We start from the raw sequence: 21,588 nt of genomic DNA on the forward strand, positions 1-21,588 counted from the left end.
AAATAAACAAATAAAAGGAAAGAGGTGAAACTCTGATCTGTGCTACGGTGTGGGTGAACCTTGAACACATTAGACAGAGTGGAGGAAGCCGGTCATAGAAAACCACCTGCCGTATGGTCCTATTTCTAGGCAAAGTTCAGAACAGGCAGATTCAGACAGAAAGGCCCGTTGCCGCTTAGGGCTGGAGAAAAGGGGGTCGGGGAGATGGCTAAAGGGGACAGGGATTCTGTCTGAGGCGACGGAAATAATCTAAAATGGACCGCGGCCATGTCCGCACAACTTTGCGGATAAAACCACAGAGAGGTGCCCTTTGGATGAGTGCCCTGCGGGGCATGTAAACCGTGTCTCAAGAAAGCTGCTTTAAAAGAAATAAGAAAAGCTCTCCCCACCCAAAAAGAGAAAAGAACAGAAAATCCCGAGAGTGCAGCCAGGCACAGTAAAGGTAGGAATCACTCCCGCGAAACGCTGCGTTTTTATACCCCCCCACACACAAGTTCATCTAGCCACACATCCGCGTGTCCCGGTCGGTGGTATAAAATGTATTTCTTCCCAGGAGCTGCAGCCCAAGAAAGTTTGAAAGGCTCTCTCTGGGCAACACCAAACTCACGATTCCTGAAACCCTGGCCCTTCACCTGCCTGGACCACTCTGCCCCCTCCGAGACCCGGGGCCCCCATCACCACCCCTGAGAGCTCTGCCAGCAGGGTAGGGGGCTCTCTTCCCCCGGTGGGGGTGGGGGTGGGGTTGCTGTGGTCCTCTGGACTGGTCCCTCCTGGAAACCTGGCCACGCTGCATGGCTCCCATTTCAGAGGGAGGATCCCCGGGACAGCGGCCACATCCAGCGGTCTCTGCCCCTTGCCTTCTGTGAACAGCGTCCGGCCCGGGGAGGGGCCGAGGTGCACAGGGTGATGATGCCAGACTACTACCTTTGAAACGTCCAAGAGGTTTTAAATACCTCAAAGGATGATATTTTAGTGGGGGGGAGAAAAAGGTATAAAATAAGAGAAAAACCAAGAATTCAAACGAGCCCACGGAAAAAGGCTCCTTAAGGTTTTTAAAGTACAAGGGCTCCCACGAAAATATCGGGCTCAGACGGTTTCACCGGTCAGTCCTCTCTAAGTTATAACACGGAGATGACCGTGCTGCTGTTCGAAACGTTCTTAAATGTTCCAGGACACAGAGGACGAGAGAAACACATCCAAATTATTGTGGCTGAGCCAGAGACACACGGACACTAAAGCTGATAAAAATAGCGTGCACACCCCCCACCCCATGCGGCCCGGGGACCAAGCTCACGTGGATACATCCGTGCAAAACCGCATGTCCCTGGCTCGCTGTTTACCCCCCAATAAATTCCAACGGATGAATGACGTCCGTAAAGACAAAACCATAAAAGTGCGAAAAGAAAACCTGGACGGACTGTTTTCTAGAATTCTGGAATGCACAACGCCTCTAAGCAGGGCATAGATCCCAACAGAGAAAAAAATAATAACAAGAAGAAAAAGAATGCACTTGACAAACCTACGGGTTAAAAACCTCTGTTTGGAGGATGAAAGAACACGCTATAAATAGAATCGAAAGTCAACAACTGGGAAAAAGCCCTCAGAGCAGCTATAGTAAAGGTGCACGAGGGTCTCTTAAGAAAATGTCAACCTAAGGGCGCCAGGAGGGCTCAGTTAAGCCTCCGACTTCGGCTCAGGTCACGATCTCGCGGTCCGTGAGTTCGAGCCCCGCGTCGGGCTCTGTGCTGATGGCTCAGAGCCTGGAGGCTGCTTCGGATTCCGTGTCTCCTCCTCTCTCTGCTCCTCCCAGGCTCATGCTCTGTCTCTCTCTGTCTCTCAATAATAAATAAACGTTAAGGAAAAAAAAAAAATTTTTTTTTAAAAAAGGAAAATGTCAACGAGAGAAGGATGAACAACCCGAGTGGGGCCAAGAAGGAACCAAGGGCAGGAATGAGCCGCTCACGGAGAACCCAGGGCCCTTGGTCTGTAAACGTGGGAGAAGACGCTGCCCTTCCCACGAAGAGAGATGTACAAAATAAAACTGCGGTCAGCCCGGGGCTCGGGCACAGAACCTCTCTGTTACTGGCAGTAAAAACCAGTGTGACTGCTCAGAGGCCAGTTTGGCCACACAGATCAACGTCTTATTTAACTTTGTTTTTTAGTAAATATTTATTTTTGAGAGAGAGAGAGAGGGAGCAGGGGAGGGGCAGAGAGAGAAGGGGACAGATGATCTGAAGCACGCTTAGCAGAAAGCTCGACGCGGGGCTCGAACACACGAACCCCGAGATCCTGACCTGAGCCGAAGTCGGACGATCCACCAACTGAGCCACCCAGGCGCCCCACGGATCAACCTTTTAATTTTTTTCAAATTTTTTGTAGCATTTTATTTATTTCTGAGAGTGTGAGCGAGAGCGAGGTAGGGACAAGAAGGAGAAGGGAACAGACGACCCAAAGTAGGCTCTGCACGGAAAACAGAGAGTCCGACGCGGGGGCTCGAACTCACGAGCCGTGAGATCATGACCTGAGCCGACATCTTAACCGACTGGGCCACCCACCCAGGTGCCCCACAGATCAACACTTAACATGCACACATCCCGTGGTGCCGAAATCCCACTCCTGAAGTCGGACAGCCCGCTGGGCACAAACAGAAACGTGACTGTGTTCATGGGAGCCTCGCGTCTCACGGTGAAAAGCCGGGCGGGGACGGGAGGAGCGGAGCGGCCGGGGACCAGCGGCGGGTCGGAGGGACTTGTTGGACCCAGAGACACAGCATCGGGAAAGCGGAGCGATAAAAAGCCAGGGGCAGGAGTCTGATTTCACTTGTGTTTTCAGAAAGGGTCTATGATATTCACACAGACTTCTCTCCACACGTGCGCCAAGCCGAGTGACCATCTAAAGGGGCAAATCCCGGAAAGACGCTCGATGCGCCCCGCCGAGAACACGGGTGGTCCTGGGGACGAGGGTGGGGAGGCGGTGTCCAGAAAGACCAACTTCCTTCTCAGATCTCCCTGTGATCGCTATTTCCCGTCTTCGAGCCCCGGCCGTGCGCCGCTCTCGGGGACACGGAGAGGAAAGGGAAGCGGGGCCCGCCTTTGGTCTGCGTTCGTGTGCTTGTTCCACAAAAGCCTTCCGGGGGCTGGGCCCGTGCTTGGCCATCTTCCCCCCACACCAGTGGCCAAGGCCCCCCGCAGGGGAGTCTCAGCGCTCAGCCTTCTACCCTTCCAAGTCGGAACCTCTGGGGGTCACTTTGGAAGGAGGGGGGACAGCAGCGGAGGGAATGGGCAGTGGAGGCCCAGCGTGGGAGCGCCGTGCCCGCCCCTTAACGAAATCGCTTGTCTCCCCATCCACCGCTCAGCGAGCTGGAAGCTCCTTCCTGGGCACCAGCTGCTTGCTCACCAGCTACAAGCCAGAGCTCCAGCTGCCCCTGGGGTTCCGGGGTGGGGAGGCAGGGGTGGGGCACCAGTGATGCCCACGGAAAGCCCCGGGGTCAGGGAAAATCAGAGGAGACCCAGGGAGAGGAAGTCACATCCCGCCCAGAGAAGAGGCCGCGTGACGCTCCTCCCGCGCACCGGGCCCCGCGGGGGACCGCGCGAGGCCGGCGGGAACCGAGCGGCCTCCTCGAGGCCAACCGTCAGAACCCGGCTTCTGGCCGGGGCTGCCCACGCTCCAGGGCACCAGGTGGGGGTCTGAGGGTGCCCCTCCAGCGCTCAATGTGTCCTCTGTCCCTGCTGCACAGAGTGTGGCTGTCTGGCACGGGCACGTCCCCCAGACAGCGGCCCCATTGTGCGGACCCCGGCTCGCGGCAGCTGTCCTGGACCCGGGAGGCTGAGGACGCAAACAGTTCCTCTCCCGGCAGCTTCCCGGAACGAGCACCCGGGAGGCCTCACCCGGCACCATGTGTCTGGAGCCCGGCTTCCGTCCCGGGGGCCCCGCCGGGTGGTCAGGGCCACGGCCCCCAAATGGGGAAGAGCTGGGCCCCGCCCCCAGCGCCTGCCTCCCTGCCCAGCCCGCCCGCCCCGCAGCTGCGCTCGGCTCTATTTAAGGCATTCCGCAGCTGCTGGGGCTGCACACCCTGCGTGGGCCCTCGATCCTTCTCGGCCCTGGGCTGGGCTTGGCAGACAGCTGGGTGGGCCGGCGAGGGGGGCCGGGTTCGGTCCCCGCAGCCCTCTACTCCGCCTCCCCTCGGAGGGCGCACACCTGGCCCCAGCCGCTGTCACCTTGCACCCGCGTGCCTGGGGACGTCCTGCCTCAGACCTGACGGGAACGGGCTTTGAGAGTGCTTGTCCTCAAAAGGGGGAAGGGGAAAGAGACTCCATCCCGAAAAGTAAGCGGGTGCCCGGATGCTCTCTGGGGCCAGGGCAGGGGCAGGGGAGGAGCCCGGGGCGGAGGAGTCTGCCAGGCAACACAGCTCGGTGCACACATCCCTACCAGAGGCACGGCCTTTGTCCTGCCACAACAGAGACACTGGGCCCCACGCAGAAGGGCCCAAGGCATGGCGAGAGGCGAGCCCCCTGCGCCCAAGTGAGTCCCTCGACGTTTATCAAGCTCCTACTGTATACCGAGTGCCGGGGTGAAACTTCACCGGGGAGTTCCCGGCCCAGCGTCAGGCCCAGAGTGGACACCCTAGTTGGTGGGGTGTCCCGTAAATATGGTGAGGGAGTCTAGGCAGACTTTGCAGAACCTGGGCCTCTCCTCCCTGATCACACGGCGGTCACCCTCTCCCCCACCTCCCCGCTCCGGGCCCGGCACATTCCTGCCCCTTCACCAGCGGACCCCTCCTCGCCCTTCACACCCAGTCCACACCTCTCTTCTCCTGAAGCCTCCTCTGCCCTGCCTCCTCCGTCCCTGTGTCCCTGCTGGGGGTCCCAGCAACCCCGCGCCTCTAGCCCCCACTGTCCCCTGCAGAGCTGGGGCCCCTCCGTTCGGTCCCAGCCCCTGACGCAGCAGGCAGCCAGGTGCACCTGAAAGCTAGGCAGGTGCAGCCGGTGTGCCAAAAAGCCACGCCCACCGCTAGCGGCTCGGGGACCTTGGTGTCCACCTTCCTCGTGCTCCCCCCCCCCCGCCCCGAGCCGAGGACGTTTCTAGATGTTTTCAGTCAGAGAGAAAGCATACCGAGCCCCCAGATGAGCCTGCCCTCCTCCCCAGTTCCACATCCACCATCACAAGCCACGCCTGGCACCACCATGGAGCACGCACGGGCGGAGTCCAAACCCTGCTGCCTCGGGACAGAGGGTCCTTGCTCTTTTGACAAATCAAGAAACTGAGGCTGGGGGCGGGCAAAGTAAAGGCTCAGAACCGCTTGGCATGGGGGGGGGGAGCCGGGGGGGGGGGGGGCCGGTCAGGGTGCTTCACCCCCCACCCTGCCCAGCCAGCCCCGTGGCCTCCAATCGGCATCTGGAGACGGCGAAGAACCAGACCCACGAGTGAGGAGCCAGTGCCCGCCTTATAAGGCCACCTCGGGGAAACTTGGCTGGTGTCAGCCGTGGGAGCCAGAGGTGGGTGGTTCCCGGGGGGAGGGGAGGGCGGCGGGTGGGGGGGGGGCAGCTCACTGCACAGACACGGTTCTGGGTCCTGCAGCCCAGCCCCACCCAGCGCCACCCAGGCAGACGCAGGGCAAGCCAGGGACCTGGGAGGGGAGGCGAGGCCGGACTGCCCCAGAGACCGAGAGAGAAGCAGAGATGACCGACGCATGACAAGGAGGGCCGGGGCCCAGCAGCCTCCGAAACAAGGAACCCCATGTGCCAGAGTGGAGCTTGTGAGACCCGGGGGTTCTTGGCTGACCAGGAAAGGATCTGCTTGGTCCCCGCAATGTCCCACGGGGTCCCCAGGCTCCCTGTGTCCGCCTGCAGGGGGGGCACGAAAACCCATCTCACTCCTCCTACATTGTTTTCTTGAGCACCTACTAAGTCTATGTCACTCAGGGGGGAAAAAGAAAAGTTAAAGAAACCCGACAACAGCCTTACTCTCAAATAACCTACGATCTAGCGGGGGGCACGGAGGGAATTCTGAAAAACACAGAGTAAACACGAAGAGGGGGTACCTTTGGGATTACAGGTGAACTTTAGATTCTAACTTGGACATTTTCTGAATTTTAAAGGCAAGGTACGCTGGAAAACTTTTCCATTAAAAAGTCCAGCAGAGGAAAAAAAGGGGGTACAACACAAATAATTAACATTCCAAGCCAAACATAAGACATCACACACACACGCACAGATGCCGAAAGGCATGGGAGTCCAAGGAAGGGAGGCCGCTTCCAGCTAGAGGGAGGGCTTCATGGCAGAGGTGGCGTTTGAGCTGGACTTCGAAGGATGCATAGGAATTCAAAAAGCAGTGATGTGGAGAGGAAGGAGGTCAGGAGTCAGGAGGTCAGGAGAGGGGGCCTGTGGAGGCCACGGAAGGGCCAGAGCAGGAAGAGTTGGGGAGCGGGAGGTCTGAGCTGGACAAGAGACTGGGTGGAGTGGAGAGCGGGCCAGGGAAGGCTCGGGCCTGGCACGGATTTCGCCGGTGCTGTGCTTTAGGGAGGCCAATCTGGGAGCGACTCAGCTCTGGTCCCAGGAGACCCCGACATGCGCCCAAAGCCACGGCCCAGAGGGTTTCTGTCGGAGCAGGGGACCCCCAGAAGCCGTGCCATGGGTTCCAGGAACACACCTCCACTGGGAAGGCCCTGCCTGCCACCCGGACTCGCCCAGGACAACGAAGAACTCGACATCCGAGGCAGCGCTGGTCAGAGCCAAATTCCCCGGCCCGCACTGGGTGAGCCTTCCTCCTCCTCGCCCAACCTCTCGCCCGGCATCACTCCCGGGCTCGAGGACCAGGTCACTCTGCAGTGACCTCTGTCGTGCTGTCCTAGGTGGACAGGATCCTCCCAAACTGAGCCATCCGAGCCCCCAGCATCCCGCCTCAGTGCAGCCGCCTGGTCTCACTGCATCGGTCTGGCCCTAAAGGTTCTCACCCTGTGAGCACTGGTCTCGGAGCCCTTCCCCACCCGGCCACTGAGACACAGGTAGGTGGGGCACGGGGCGGGGGGACAGCCACCGGCCTCTGACCCTCCCCACACAGAGCTGGGCCCACCCGCTGCTCTCTGAGGGGACGAGGGTCTGGGCTGCTGACGACATGGCTTTCACACCAGGCTTGGACTTCTTTTTTTTCACGTTTATTTTTGAGAGAGAGAGAGAGAGAGAGAGAGCGAGTGGGCGAGAACAGGAGAGGGGCAGAGAGAGAGAATCCCAAGCAGGCTCCGCACAGTTGGCACAGAGCCCCACGCGGGGTTTAAACTCACGAACCATGACTTCGTGACCTGAGCCGCAATCCAGAGTTGGACGCTCAACCGACCGAGCCCCCCAGGCGCCCAGGCTTGGATGTTTAAACTCTTTTCCGCAGAGAAAGCGTGCAGTTCCCCAAGTTCCAGGCTCCAGAGCACCTCCGGGCCGCTGCCTTGGCTCCCCGCCTTTGCCTGGTTAAATCCCACTTTCTCCAAAGCTCGGCTCGAGAGGCTGGGGATCTGGGAAGGGCCCCACGGGACCCTCGACTGCTCCACAAGCAGAGCCAGCCAGACCGGCCCCGGTGGCCAGCACAGCCTCTGGGCCGTGGGGCCCGATGACCCAGGGCGGGACCACCTCCTCCCGAGTCCAGCACGAGCTGCCATCAAGACCCACACGGGCCTGGGGCCGACCATGCCCCCAACCACATCCTGCTTGGCTCAGCTGGGCGCGAACACCTCACCCACGGGAGGCAGAGGCCCTGGACCAACAGGGGAACCGCGCCCCAGGCCACTGGGCGTGCCTTCGTTCCGACGCACCAACACCACAGGGACCCAGAGACCGAGAGAGAAGTCTCGGACCACGGGGACACCACAGGGTCCGAGAGAGTGGGCGTGGCTCTGCAGGGTCAGGTTTAGGCGAGCGGGCTGAGGTCAAGTGCGGCAGCAAATTCACGGCCCTCACTTAAAGGCCAAGGGAATCCCCACACCTGCCACACAGTAGATGGGCCGTGGGGACACGAGGCTCAGCGAGGTCAGCCAGGCACAAAAGGACCGAGGACCAACACTGTCTGATTCCACCTGTGTGAGGGAGCTGGGGGAGTCAAGTTCATAGAGACAGAAAGTAGACGGTGGGCGCCAGGGGCTGGGGGAGGGGCACGGGGAGTCAGTATTTAGCGGGCACACGGTTTCGGTGTGGGAAGCTGAGAAAGTTCTGGAGGCGGATGATGGAGCTGGGCCGCACGACGACGTGAACGTTCTCGATGCCACCGAGCTCCACGCTTCACGACGCTTCGCGCAACAGTCGATTAACGTTACGTGCGTTCTACCCAAATTAGAAGCGATTATGATTTAAAAGGTAAATCAAAACTCCAGAACGTTCCGTTTGCCTAACCCGAAGAACACTGAACGCTTCTGAGTTCAGTTCCTGCACTTGGAAAGGGACCCAGCTCTCATGGGGCTTACAGCCCAGCCGGCCCCTGACCCCGTGGGGCCAAGATCCCAGGACCAGATGTTCCCAAGCTGGCCCCAGTGAGCTCCCCACGTGAGCACAGCTTCCGGGTTTGGGCCCCCCGAGGACGGTACCCAAGCCCCCAGCCTCCCTCCCTCACCGGAAGAGCACCCCAAAAGGAGCTGTGGCAGGTATCACGGGGCTCCCTGGCCTACGGTCCCCTCCCTAGCGGCCCTGAGAACCCGGGCACACACAGCCTGGGCGGTCTCCTTTCCCCTTGCTTCTGGCCACGACACCCCTCCTTGAGGAAGAGCTGGAGGGAGCCCCTGCAGTGCGGAACCCAGGAGGGCACCAACCCCTCCCCCCACCCGAGGCCTCTCCCTCCGGCCTGCAGATCTGAGCAGGAACCTGCCTGTCCACGGCCCGGCAGCCACCGGCACGCGGACGCCCACGCTTGGGTCCCAAGCCCCTCTGCCCCCCGCGTCCCGACACGAGCCCGTCGCCCCCTCCTTTTCCAGGCTTCCAGACCCCCGCCGGCTGGGGCTCTGACAGCAGAAACTTCACACCACGACACATCCTGACCAATAAAGGGGCCCCTCGAAACCCGGAGGGTCTTTCCAAAGCCAAACGCGAGCCCAGCTTGTGACACCCGGGCCATCCCCAACGGACAGTACCCCTCCGCCAGCCTTGGGACCCCGGCCCGGTGTCTTCCTGGCCTCCAGGGAACCGGGTCTCCACCCACCTGCGACTCACCCCTCCCCCCCCCCCCCCAATTCACAGCTGCTGCCTCCAAGACACCAGGGCAAAGCCAGCTCCCGTCCCGACGCACCCCAACAGCCCCGCAGACTGGCTTTCGCTACTCACCCTCCTGGCTCTTGGGTGGGGCCTCGGCCGCCGGGGGCTGGGGCTTGGGCTCCAGCCTGCTCTGCAGCTGAGACACCGGGGCGTGTTCCGAATTCTCCAGGGTCTGGGGTGGGACGGGGGAGGCGGGCACCTCGGCTGGCTTGGGCACCTGGATCTCGACCCTCTTGGGGGCTGCGTCCGAGGTGGGGGCGGCGGGCACCTCGGGGGCCTTGGAGGCGGGGGTCTCCATCCTCCGGTGCGCTGACTCCTGGGGCTTGACTATGGTGATCTCCGTCCTCCGAGGGGCGGGCTCCAGCGTCTTGTGGCCCAGCGCCTCGGCTCGCTTGAGCCCGAAGCGGGATGGCCCGGTGGTGCTGGCGTTCTCCACCTGCTTGGACGAGATGTCGATGGAGATCTCCGTGCGCCGGGACACGGGCTCGGCCTTGGGCCCCGAGAGCTCGACCCTCCGCAGGGCGGCTTTGGGGGATCGCTGGCTGAGGGAGTCTACATGGCGGGCTGCGGGCTCGGCATTCTTCGCACCCAGGTCCTGGAACTTCTGGGTGGAGCTGGCCACCGTGGCCCGGAGCAGGGGGGTTGGGAGCCTCCGGGACGGGGTGGAGTTGGGTGTCTCGGCCTCCTCGACCTCAAAAGATCTTTTCAAGGCTGGAAGACAGAGAGAGGGGGACGTGAGGCGTGGACGGCTCGGGAACAGCCAGGAATGTGCTGCTAAGGTAGCTGTGGGCCCCCGGGGACTCTTGCACCCTCCCCCTCCCGGGCACAAAGGGGACAAGCCCCACTCCCCTGGGGGACTCCAAGGCGCCAACAATCACGCACCCTGGGGGAGAGAAGAGGCGGAGCTTGGAGGACACCGGCCCCCCACCCCCACCCCCGTCCGCCATGGCCGCAACGTGGACGTGCCAGCTACGTGTTCTAGAAAGATGTTCTGGCTCAAGGGGACATCAGAGTTCTTTCTCGTCGTGGTCTTCCCTTATCCTGCCCCCAGCACAGACGCCACGGGGCGCAAACCCGCCACGACCACCAGCAACCGGGTGGGGGTGGGGGGCACGTACGTCCCCAGCAACGGCAGCCACAACCATCACCTGTCAGAACCACGACCGCAGTGACATCATCACAGCAGCACGGCATGGACCGCCGGCTCCGGGAGGCCTAATACAGCCCCTAGGCTCACCGTGGGCATTTACTCCTCACGTGACCCTGTGCCCTAAATGCTGCCGTTATCCCCTGGTCCGGATGGGGAAACTGAGGCCGTGGTGCCTGAGCAAGGTGCCCAAAGGCGCGGAGACGGAGAGCCAGAGCCGGAAGACGCGTCCGTCCCACCCCGGGGCACAGGGTTCTGACCACTAGGCTGTCCTGTTTCAGGTAAACAATGGAGCCCCGGCGTGGTCCACGACTCTCTCGATCCTCACCCTCGGACGCGTCGTCGGCCTCTATCCCACACTGCTTGTCCCAGCCAGGGCCCCGTGGGACGCCGGCTGCCCGGCTCCCACCCGCCAAGCCCAGCCGCCCACCGTCTCCGCCAGGACCCGCCGCTCCCTCCGAGGCCAGGGGACGACGGTGCCTGGGGAGCTGCCAGCCGTCCCCGTGGCCCCTGCCTGCGGCCGTGCTCCCAACAGGAACCAGCTGCTCCCGTCACGAAGACCAGAGCAGGAAGGGCCCACAGCGGGCACTCAGCGACCCCAATGTCTCTGCCACCCCTCTCCCCACCTCGCCTCCCCAGCTCCCCAAGCCCAGGGCTTCCTGGGACCCCGCCATTTCCTCCCCGGCCCCCCGCTGGCCCGACAACAGCGATCTGGGGCCATTCTCGGGGGCCCCCCCGCCACGTGTTCCCTCCTCCAAAGTCCTGGACAGCTCTTGTCGCTTCCCAGCGGACAGGACTTCCCTCACAGGACAGAGACACACAGGCCACCCGGCCGGCCTGTGCTCCCGACGCGGCCAGAGCTCCGGACTTCTCTCGGGAGAATCTGGAAATCTGGACTTTCCTACGGGCTATCTCCTGATCTGTACACGCTCGCACAAAGGGAAACAACCCCCTTTCAAAAAACACCGTGTGGTCAAACAGGATCACGTCTGCAGGCTGCCTCTGGCCTGAGGACCAGCCTGTGACCTCTGATTGATAACGTGGCCAAGGGGGCAGGGGGTCCTGTGCCGGAGGGGCAGGGGACGAGCCAGAGCGGGGATGCCAACACCTCAGCACCCCTCCCCTGGGGGCCTGCCCCTAAGATAACCACGGAGCATAACTGCTCGTTCCAAAAAAGGTCGAGGTGACAAAGGCCAGGTTCAAGGGGGTGTTAAAGTGGCCAGAAAGCCCAGAGGTGGACGACTGGAAGTGTGACCTCATGTGGGGTCTCCTGAAAGCACCCGGTCTACCCGCGGTCTCCAGGGTACTGTCCACACTGTCCCTGAACGGTGGCTCCTGTCCATGAACTCCCTAGAGGAGGGGTCCACACCCAGCCCACCTGGGCACAAGTATTTTAAGGTGCCCAGGTGGTAATTCCCTGGGGCCGAGCTGGAGAAGAGAGGTCAGGGGGATGGGCCTCGTCCCACGTTGGCCCCAGAACGAGGCGATCCCCTACCTGGGAAGCCCATTTGGAGGTGCCCTCAACCACCGACTCACGAGTTACGGCCGCGCACAAGAGAAGCCCTTTCTGACTCAGGCACCGTCCGGGGACAGCGCTGAATTCGAACCCGACCCTCACACAGCTCACCGCTGAGCCGAGTTGGCCCGCTCCCTGCAACCCTCCTCCCTCTGAGGGTCCGTGTGACTCAGTCCTCACGGCCACGGTCATCCTGCACAGACGCACACGCCGTCCCCACCTGCCCACCCTCTCCTCTCTGACCGCTCTGTGCTCCCGCGTGGCACATGTCACCCCCTGGCCCTACAGCAGCTGTGTGTTTATCGCCCGGCCACGTCACCCATCTGGGTGCTCACCCTCGGAACTGTCCCATCCGGTCCCACCCCCGGCTAGTCCGAGGCCCCAGGAGAAAAGGAGCTGTTGCCACCCGCAGGGCGGCGACTGTCGGAAAACGTGCAGGTCGTTAGGGGTGTCCTTGATGATTTACGCCATCCCCCCCCAAACAAGCTGCCACCGCCTCTGATTTCAAGCCCACCTCCCCAGCCCCAAAGCCCGGCTGGCTGTCACCTGCCCTGGCCCCGTGCAACTCCCACTTCTCCCCCTCACATCTTGCAGGCCGTGTCACGACTATTGTGACTGGCTTCCGGGATGGGGGAGGGGGCGTGCTTGGGGTCCCTGGAAACATCCTCCGCTTTGCAACTCCACGAGCCACCTCCACGACCTTCACGGGCCTCAGGTGCTTCTTCTGCACAACCCGAAGGTGAGACCAGGTCACAGGGTTGCAGCCTGTGGGCACGGGGCCCCGGAGGAGCCCCCATTTCCACCCTCGCAGGGTCTCACACGCACGTGCGCGACGGGCCCGCGCGCTCGCACGACTCTGGAAGGAATCGAGGTGGGTGACTTTTTTTCCCATTAGACTCTCCTGCCTCTTCCCAGCGTGCCTGTGCTGCACGTGGGTCACTCGCTATTTTCAGGGCCTAAGGCCATCGACGCTGCGTTTTGAGAACCGGGGCAGGCGAGGCTGTGGGCCTCGCCGGCCCAGCCCCACTCCTCCGGCCCCAGAGCCCGGCCCTCTCCAGTCCTTTAAACACCTACAGGCCCAGCCGCCGCGGAGGCCAAAGCCGCCTCGCCAGATGCACGTCCGTCTGTGCCCGTGGGGGTCGAAGCGGGAGCCGCCTGGGCCTGGGCCTGTTGAAGGAGGAAATGTGCACCACACAAGGGGCCATTGTAAAGCTCTCTGCTCTGACCACAGGCTGCCGGCAGACCTTTCCCCACTCCCGGGTGCACAGAAGGGGCCGGTCCGGGGAGGGGGGGCGTCCCGGGGCAGCCACAAAGCCCTGCTCCAGCGGGGGGACAAATGTCATGCAAAGAATGTTAGAGACCAAGATCAAAACAAACCCCCCCGCCCTCCCCGCACGACTCCCTCGGGAGGGACACTGCCGATCTGGGCTCAGGCCCCAGGAGCGCCGGCCCTGGCCCAACGCAGCCTCTTCCAGGGAGCAGCAAAGAAGGTTTCATCCCTGAACGGGTGGCCCCAGGGAACCTAGAAGGATGGTTCCAGGCGGAGGGTACTGCCCTGCTCCCCGCCCTGAGCCTGCAGGACTAGACTGCAGGACCCCCATCCCGAAGGCACCTACTCTGCCAGCTTGTGAGCCCCTGGGAGTGAGGGCCGGGCCCTGGCACCGCCCCAGGCTGAGTCACGGGCTCAGGCAAGGCTCGAGATGGCAGAGCAGGGCTACAGCAGGCAGGACGGGGGCTGGGGCCAGGAGGAGCGCCCCCGAGCAGGGCAGGGCCGACGGGAGAGGAGGACGTCCGTTAAGCGGCAAATCCTCCAAAGGAAAAGCAGCAGAGGCCCAAGAGCAGGACTCATCCCCACTAAGGACTGAATTACCTAGGAAAGGGGGGGGGCAGGCTGGCCAGAGGCCGGGGCGACTCCGGGCAGGGGCTGAGACAGGGAGGACACGGCCTCAGTCACCCCTGGGCCTCCGCTTCCTCGTCTGTCCTACTGTGGGCGCTGACGGGATGGCACAGTGGTACCCGTGCCCCGATCATCGCCGTTGTTCACGTGTGCACCCGGTGCCCAAGCCCAGAAGGCAGGAAGCCTTCCTCTCCACGCCAGCAGCCTTTAGGCAGCAAAGGGACAGTAGATACCCAGCTGTTTCTCCTTGGGACAACCCTGGGGTGCACGGTACGGGGTCCCCCCCCAGCACCCCTAGGGGGGCTGAGCCGCACGCACCCTCCAGGCTGCCCCCTTCCCTGCCTCCTCCGCTCGGGGAATGCCTGGATCACCTCCTACAAGAACCCTCTCAGGAGCTGCCTCCAGGGGCTCGGCGGAGGGGAGATGGGGGGGGGGGGGGGGGGGGCGGGTGGGGAAGGGGTGGGGGGAGGAGGGTCCTCAGGAAGCAGAATGGTCCGAAAGGGAAAAGCTTGAAAACAGACACTGCGGCCAAGTGGGGCCTGCGCTGGGAAGTCGAGGGTGGCAAACAGCTCGGGCACCACTTGGGCCTTGGGTTCCCCGCAGAGAAACACGTCTGTCGAACGAGGAGGATACAAGGAGCAAAGTCCAAACAAAGGAAGAGCGGGTAGAGAGTGTGGCACCCGCGGTCAAAGCCCTCTGCCCAGCCCCTCTCCCTCTGCGTCCCCAAGGCGAGGCCTGGCCGGGCCGCAGGGCCTGACGCGGCCTGAGAGCTCCTGGCTGCCCTGGGCTCGTGTGCACGCGTGGCCAGCTGTAGGCAGCCTGGGGAAGGCGGACAGCAAGCACGTGGCCCCTCTCCCTGGCCCTGGGACCACAGGCTTGTGCCTCAACACCAGGCAGTGTCAGCAGGGGTCCGGCCTGGGTGCCCTAGACAGGAGGAACCAGCTGCCCCATTTCCATCAGCCGCGGGGGGTGGGGGGGTGTAACCCTGAGAACTCCAGATTCAGCAGGGGGTTTCTGGGGAGGCCACGCAGCCCCAGGCAAAGGATGGGAGGTTCCCCCGCCCCCCCCCCACCCCAATCTATTTTGATGACTGTCTTCCTGCTTTGGATGTTAGGTGCTGCTATATCTCCTCCCACCCCGCCTCTGTTCCCTGGGCCTGGCGGGGGGGTCGGGGGGGGGACACAGGCATGCCGGGGGGTCCTTCCTGCTTCTCACAGCCTCCACCCACGAGGCCTGGCCCCCTGCTCTGGAATAGCAATGTAAGAAAGCGCAGGCTGGGCTTCTCAGATGGGGCCAAGAGCAACAAACAGGCCCCCTCCCTCCCTTCCCAGGCTGCAGGGGGAGCTTGCTGCCACTCACTGCATGGGGGAGGCAGGGGGCTCCACACAGCCTACGTGGCACCCGGCCCTTCCCCGCCCAGGACATGCTCAGGCACAAACAGAATGCAAAAGTCAGATGCGGAGCACCAGTGACCCCCCCAACCCTCCAACTGGGACAGACACGCACACGCGCACACAAGACCCCTCGGCCAGGAGCAGAGGCCCAGTGGCAGCGAGGGTCTACAGCGGCCCCCGGATCCCAGACATCCTCTTAGTCCCCAAATTCACTGGAGAAAGCTCTAGCAAGCAGGCATGGACACAGGTAAAGCCAGTCCTCCCCAGCCAGGCTGGGACCAGGGCCCCTATCGGATTCCTTTTTTTTTTTTTAATTTTTTTTTTTAACATTTATTCATTTATGAGAGACAGAGAGCACAAGCAGGGTAGGGCAGAGAGAGAGGGAGACACAGAAATGAAGAGGCTCCAGGCTCTGAGCTGTCAGCCCAGAGCCCGACGCCGGGGCTCGAACCCTCGAACCGTGAGATCGTGACCCGAGCCGAAGTCAGACGCTTAACCGACTGAGCCACCCAGGCGCCCCTTGGGTTCCTTTACAGGGGCTTTCAGACTCCGCTGTGCTGTCTGCAGAAGACGCTGGACGAATGGTGGCCCCCCAAAATGATATGTCTGAGTCCTAACTCCCAAAACCTTTGACGGGGACCTTGTTTGGGAAAACAGGTCTTTTGCGGGATAAAGGTGAGGATCTCGAGACGAGATCATCCTGGATAAAGGAGGGCCCTAAATCCGACGGCAGCGGCCCTCATGAGATACAGGAAAGAAGACACACAGAGGAGACCGTGTGGAGGCAGGGCGGGGACCGGAGGGGCCTACAAGCCAAGGACTGTCACCGGAAGCTGGACACACACCAGAACAGACTCTCTCGCAGAGAGCATCCAGAAAGGACCAAGCCCTGCCCACACCGTGACTCCGCACCATGGCCTCCAGGACTGGGACAGGCTGAACATCTAGCGTTTCAAGCCATCCACAGGGTGTGGCACGTTACAGCCGCCCCGGGGAAACGAACACCCCGACGAACACCCCGACGGGACACGGACGAGAGGGGAGGCCTTGCAACCGCCGTGACCTCCTTCCGTGGGTGCTGAAGCCACTTCCTGCTATGACTCACCAGCTCTGAGAAGGGGCCAGGGGCACCCTGGAATCGGTCCGGCCTGGCGGGAAAAGCCTGCATCAGGACACCGGCTGGCCCCAGCCCTTCGCTGGGAGCCCCTTCCTGCTGCCTGTCCTCGCCCTCCCTGGCCTCAGAGCTTCCCCCACGTCCCCCCACCCCCGCCCCCCGCCGGCCAGGACCCATGCATCCAGCTCACCCAGAGGATGCCCCATCTCACACCTGTTGCCCCAGTGTCCCCAGACAGGGCACCCCGGGTGCTCCCAACACTGTCCCACTTGGGGCAGGAAGCTCTCTGGTCGGCCCACCTTCAGAGGACTAATTAATTACTGGTGTTCACCTCTCCCCCACCAGAGAAGGGCCTTGGGGTGACAGCTGTCCAGTCGGGGAGACCCCGGCAGGCGGCGTGGGACAGCCACGTAGCGACTCCTGCTGCAAGAAATCTCTACCTGGATCTGCTCCCGGGGCGGGAGGGGAAGGCCCCTCTGTGCCTATCCAGCCATCTCCCCGATGCCCTTGGGTCTCGGGACACCAGGGTCACTCCAGGCAGGTTTAAAAGTCCCCTAAGATGCTGGGCCACCTTTTTCTCTTGACTAAAGTTCCGGGAACGTGTGCACACATAGACCAATATGCTGCAGGCGGAAGGTTCTGCACCACCCTCCCCCCCCCCTCAAACCAGCTGCGGGATCTCCACACCCGGGAGGGAGCAGAGCGAGATCTGGACGAGATAGCAAGAATTTCCTGACCCAGGGTGGGGACGCCGGCTGCCTGCACAGCTCTCTGGAAGGCGGGAGGAGGACCTAGGTGTGGCCCAGCCCCGGGCCCGGAGGGAGGGGAGGGCGGGAGAGGAGGGGATGTGAGACCTCCTGGGGACCTCTTGGGGCCTCTGCGGGTCAAAGGTTCTCAGATAAATGGCAGTCCAGGAGGCAGGAGGGAGCCCCTGGGAGGGGACTGACTTCAAAACCCCAAACCCCCTGGGTCACAGCTTCAAGGGCCTCAAAGGTCACAGACCCCAGAGCCCTTTAACCTGCAACCCCCTTCTGGGGCAGCCCCAGTCGTCCCGAGGGGGTCTCCAGGGGGTCCTGTCCCAGAAGGAGCGCTAAGCTGCTGGTTCCGGGTGGGAGCACGGCCGCTCCCCCCCCCCACCTCTCCTCCTTTCTACCTGCACCCTCCCCCCGCCCCCCCAAATCCGCAGGCCCCGTAAGTGCTACTGTTGGGGATGTTGCCCCAGCCCCGACCCGGACCGCGGAGCAAGGACGCCCATGAAAACCAGCTGTCCTGCACCCACCTGTCCACGCCCCGGGTGGCTCTCTCCCACACGACGCGTGTGGTACGGACCAGGACCGCGGGACCTAGGGCATCTGGGCTCCAGGGCACAGGCTGAGCCGCCCGGCAGGTCAGGGTGGCCTCAGGGTGGCCACCTGCCCGAGGGGGCCGCTCCTCCGGTCTCTGCTCACGGCTCGGGGATCCCGGGTGCTGGCTGTTATCTGCCCGGGGGGTGGGGGTCGGGGGGAGGAATCACCTCCCCTTCCTCACCTCACTGACTACTGGGGGAGGTGGTAAAACCACTTAAAAAAATGAAGGGAAAAAAAAAAAGCCTCATACTGGGAGCCAGTCGGCCCAGGTGGAGCCCTCCATTAATCACGCCGCCTGCCAAGGGACGCCCGAGGGACAGACGGAGGGAGCCGTCTGTGTTGTGGCCTAGGGGTGCTGCCCCGGCCCCTAATTACAGGGGACAGTGACCCCGGGGAGCAGGGTCAGGTGCCGGTCAGAGCGGCACCCGGGAGTCCAGCTGCTCCCCGGGCCCCCGAGGAATGGGGGTGGGGGGTGGGTAGAGTCGCCGTGACACAAAGCCCTCCGGGCACCGACGTGGACTCTCGGGTTCGGGTCCTGCCAACCCAGAGGGTGACGTGGCCTTGGTCTTCACCCTCAGGGACGTGAGCGGTCTGCCAGAGGAGGAGGGGCACGGAAAACTAGGAGGAGGAGGGGAGTCTTGTGTGGTAGAGACCACAGCCGGACATTGAGAAGATTCTGGAAGGGGCTCCCAGGGAGCAGTAGCACCTCCACCAGGGAGGCCATCTGGCCGTTCCTAAGAGCCCCAGGTGGAGGCTGAGCGAGGCGGGCTGCAGGGCTCCTGCTCGGGGCCTGACTGGGATCTCCCCGGGGACAGCGAGCTCTCCACCAACTCTAAGCATCCATCCAGAACTTGACGAGGGCCCTGGGAACGCGCGCAGGAGGGCCGTGGGCAGCTGCTCGGGACTGCAGGCGGGACGGGACGCAACCACATTCCTGCCACACGGACGCGGAGGCCGAGGTCCGGGCAGGCCAACGTCCCTCCAAGTCACGCCCTCAGGCCTGTCCAAGCCTGCTCTCCCGACGCCCGCCCACCCGCCCGCCATCCCACTCACCCCCCAGCCTAGAACACTCTGCTGCCCTAAGACGTGCCGCGGTAGCGGGTCGGAGAGTGGCCCCAAAAAGACACGTCCATGTCCTAGCCCCCAGAACCTGTGAATGGAAACACGGTCTTTGCAGATGTGATTAAAAATCTCAAGATTTGGGGCGCCTGGGGGGCTCAGTCGGTTGAGCGCCCGACTTCGGCTCAGGTCACGATCTCGCGGTTCGTGGGTTCAAGCCCCGCGTCGGGCTCTGTGCTGATGGCTCGGAGCCTGGAGCCTGCTTCGGTTTCTGCGTCTCCCCCTCTCTCTGCCCCTCCCCTGCTCGTGCTCTCTCAAAAATAAACATTAAAAAAAAAAAATCTCAAGATTTGATCATCCTGGATTTAGGGTGGGTCCTAAATTCAATGCCGAGTGTCCTCGTATGAGATAAGGAAAGAAAAGAACAGGGACACACAGAGAGGGGGCCACGTGAAGACCGGGCACTTGAGTGATGTGTCCATAAGCCAAGAATGCCAAGGACCGAGGGGCAGCCCCAAGACCCAAGACAGAAGGGAACACATTCTCTCTTGGGGCCTCCGGAAGGAACCAGCCGCTCCGATGCCTTGACCTTGGACTTCGGGCCCCTGACCTGGGCTTTACGCACCCCCTAGCCTGCGGAACTCTGCTGCGGCAAATTCACGCTCACGCTGACTCCCTGCCCACTCGCCCTTTCGTCTCCTTCCTACCAAAAGCCCCTGCCCCCGCCCTGTGCCCCAAGTCCCCCCCTAGCTGATCGCACACACTTGTTCTCTTCGTGTCCCCCCTCCCAGTGCCCACCCGGCCACGGCGCCCAGGCAGTGGTGAACTTACTCTCCTTCGCATTTTCTGTTCGGTCACAGAGCCTCCAAGGGCTCACCTGCCCTGCGCGGCTTTGGGAAAAACACCTCCTGAAACGCAGGACAGACCCCTCCTCTGGGCAGAGCGGGCAGTGCGTCCCAGCAGCCGGGAACGTGACCTTGCAAGGGCACCCTCCCTCTGCTGCACGTTCCTCCCGAGAGATGAGGGCCTCTGGGACAGGCACTGTGTGACCCTGTGACCTGGCTGGCCGGTTGCGGGTGGACAGATAAATCACCCCCAGGGCCACACCCCATAAAGAGACAACCCTCCGTTGAGCATCGGGCCTGCGGGAGGAGAAACAGAAGCTCCTGTGCAGCGATCTCTCAATCCCCCTGTGCCAGAGCTCCGGCCGGCAGACCACCCCCACCCCGACGCCCACCCCCCACCGCCCTCGCAGCCCCACAGGCAGGGCCCAGGCTGCCAACTGCCTCTCCCGATTCCCACCTCCGGAAGCCTCCAAGCACCAGCTGCAGGGGCCCTCACCCGTCCAGAAACTACCCCGGGTGCACCTCGTGAGCCCACCCCACCCCGCCTACTGCCCTGCAGGAATGAGTCTTGCCTTAACCAAAAACAGAGAATTTTAGCTCAGTGTGGGAGGGTCAGGGCAGTGCCGAGCCCAGAGCTGGGGCGGCTCATGGGCCACAGAGATGACCCCTCTGGCCTCGGCGTCCTGGTGACGGACCAGATGGGCAGCACTGAAAAGCCCCTCCTGGCTGTGACATCCCATGACCCGAGGGCCATTTCTGAAGTCGGCCAACAGCTCCCGGTCTGCTGGCTCCTCCTGAACCAGCCAGGTCCAGCAAGTTCCCAACACTCGGAGCTGGAGGGGCCCAGCCGGGGATGGACAGGGAGGGCCAGCCCACCTCCCCCGGGGGGGGGGGTGGTGCTCTGAGGTCGAGGACCACGGCTCTGGCCACATTCCTCTGCGGCCGAACACGCAGCTGGCGGCCTGGGAAGGTGGCTCCTGGCCCGCTCACCTTTGAGCAAAGCTGCCTTCACTCAACCCAGCAACCCAAACCTGGAGCCAGAAAAGCCAGTGGGGGCCCGTCTCTCTAGCCGGGCTGGGAGACCGGGGTGAGTGAGAGATTCTCCTTTTGGACGATCAACTTGCAAGGATGACATCTACCGCTCTTTTCCTGACTATAAAAGCTATTTATTGCGGACGACGTAGAAAATCTGTCAGCGGCGGCCAAGACAGAAGAAAAGACATCAATACACCCACGACTCAGATAACCACGGTCAATATTTTGGCAAAGGGCCTTCCAATCTTTTTGACGTGCGTACGTATGAGCCCGTCTCTGGAGCGGGCTCGTGCAGGGACACGCTCCGCGCTTCTCTCCGGGCAGCATTTCGAGGGCCACATCTCTACGCATTGGGACACTGGTTCTGTGAATTCCTCTGCAGTTCGAAGGCCCTGCTTCCAGATCCTTCTCAGAGGCTCTGACCGCCGGTCAGAAGCATTTCTGGAGCTTGTGAGAAAACAGACTGTGGGTCTCCGCCTCTTGGAGGTTCTGGTTCGGGAAGGCTGGGTGGGCCTGGCGCCCCAAGGTACGTCCGAGGGGGAGGGCGGGGGAGGGGCCTCACTAACCTCTCCACCACCACCCCACCCTGAGAATCCTGCAAAGGGAAAACCCCAAGTACCAACCATCATGGGAACAGCCCGGCAGCCCCACCCACCCCTGCCTTCCCTGAAAGTCACCCAAGGTCGCGCCCATCCAGCCTCAGCCGCCGCCACTCGGCTCCCGGATGCGTCATGACCCGAAGGGCACACTGGGCACCGCTGGGGGCAGAGGCACATGTGACAAGGGGGTGTGTCGGTCACGAGGCCTCAAACCCTACTGGACGGACGGCCACATTGTGTTTACCCTTGACAGAGAAGGTCCAAGCAGCGGGGTGGGGAGGGGAGGGGGATGCGGGCTGCACAGCAAAACATGGTTTAACTCACCTGCTGCGGGAGACACGGGCAGGGCAGAGGTGCGGCGCCCCCCCCCCCCCCCGCCAGCCTCCACCGAATCTGCCTGCTTCCCCCGCCC

General features: G+C 62.6%; 1 protein-coding gene across 4 annotated transcripts in view; it reads right to left on the minus strand.

The window, feature by feature from the left end:
• The window catches only part of SEPTIN9 (septin 9), a 146,072-nt gene that overhangs the window by 57,486 nt on the left and 66,998 nt on the right, over nt 1-21,588 (minus strand). For all 4 annotated transcript variants that reach the window (XM_049635618.1, XM_049635621.1, XM_049635620.1 and 1 more), the window contains one exon: nt 9,294-9,935. In XM_049635618.1, the coding sequence (XP_049491575.1) occupies nt 9,294-9,935 (642 nt within the window). The remainder of the gene's footprint in view (nt 1-9,293; nt 9,936-21,588) is intronic.

Source organism: Panthera uncia, chromosome E1, assembly GCF_023721935.1.
Source record: "Panthera uncia isolate 11264 chromosome E1, Puncia_PCG_1.0, whole genome shotgun sequence".
In the NCBI taxonomy this organism is placed as follows: Eukaryota; Metazoa; Chordata; class Mammalia; order Carnivora; family Felidae; genus Panthera; species Panthera uncia.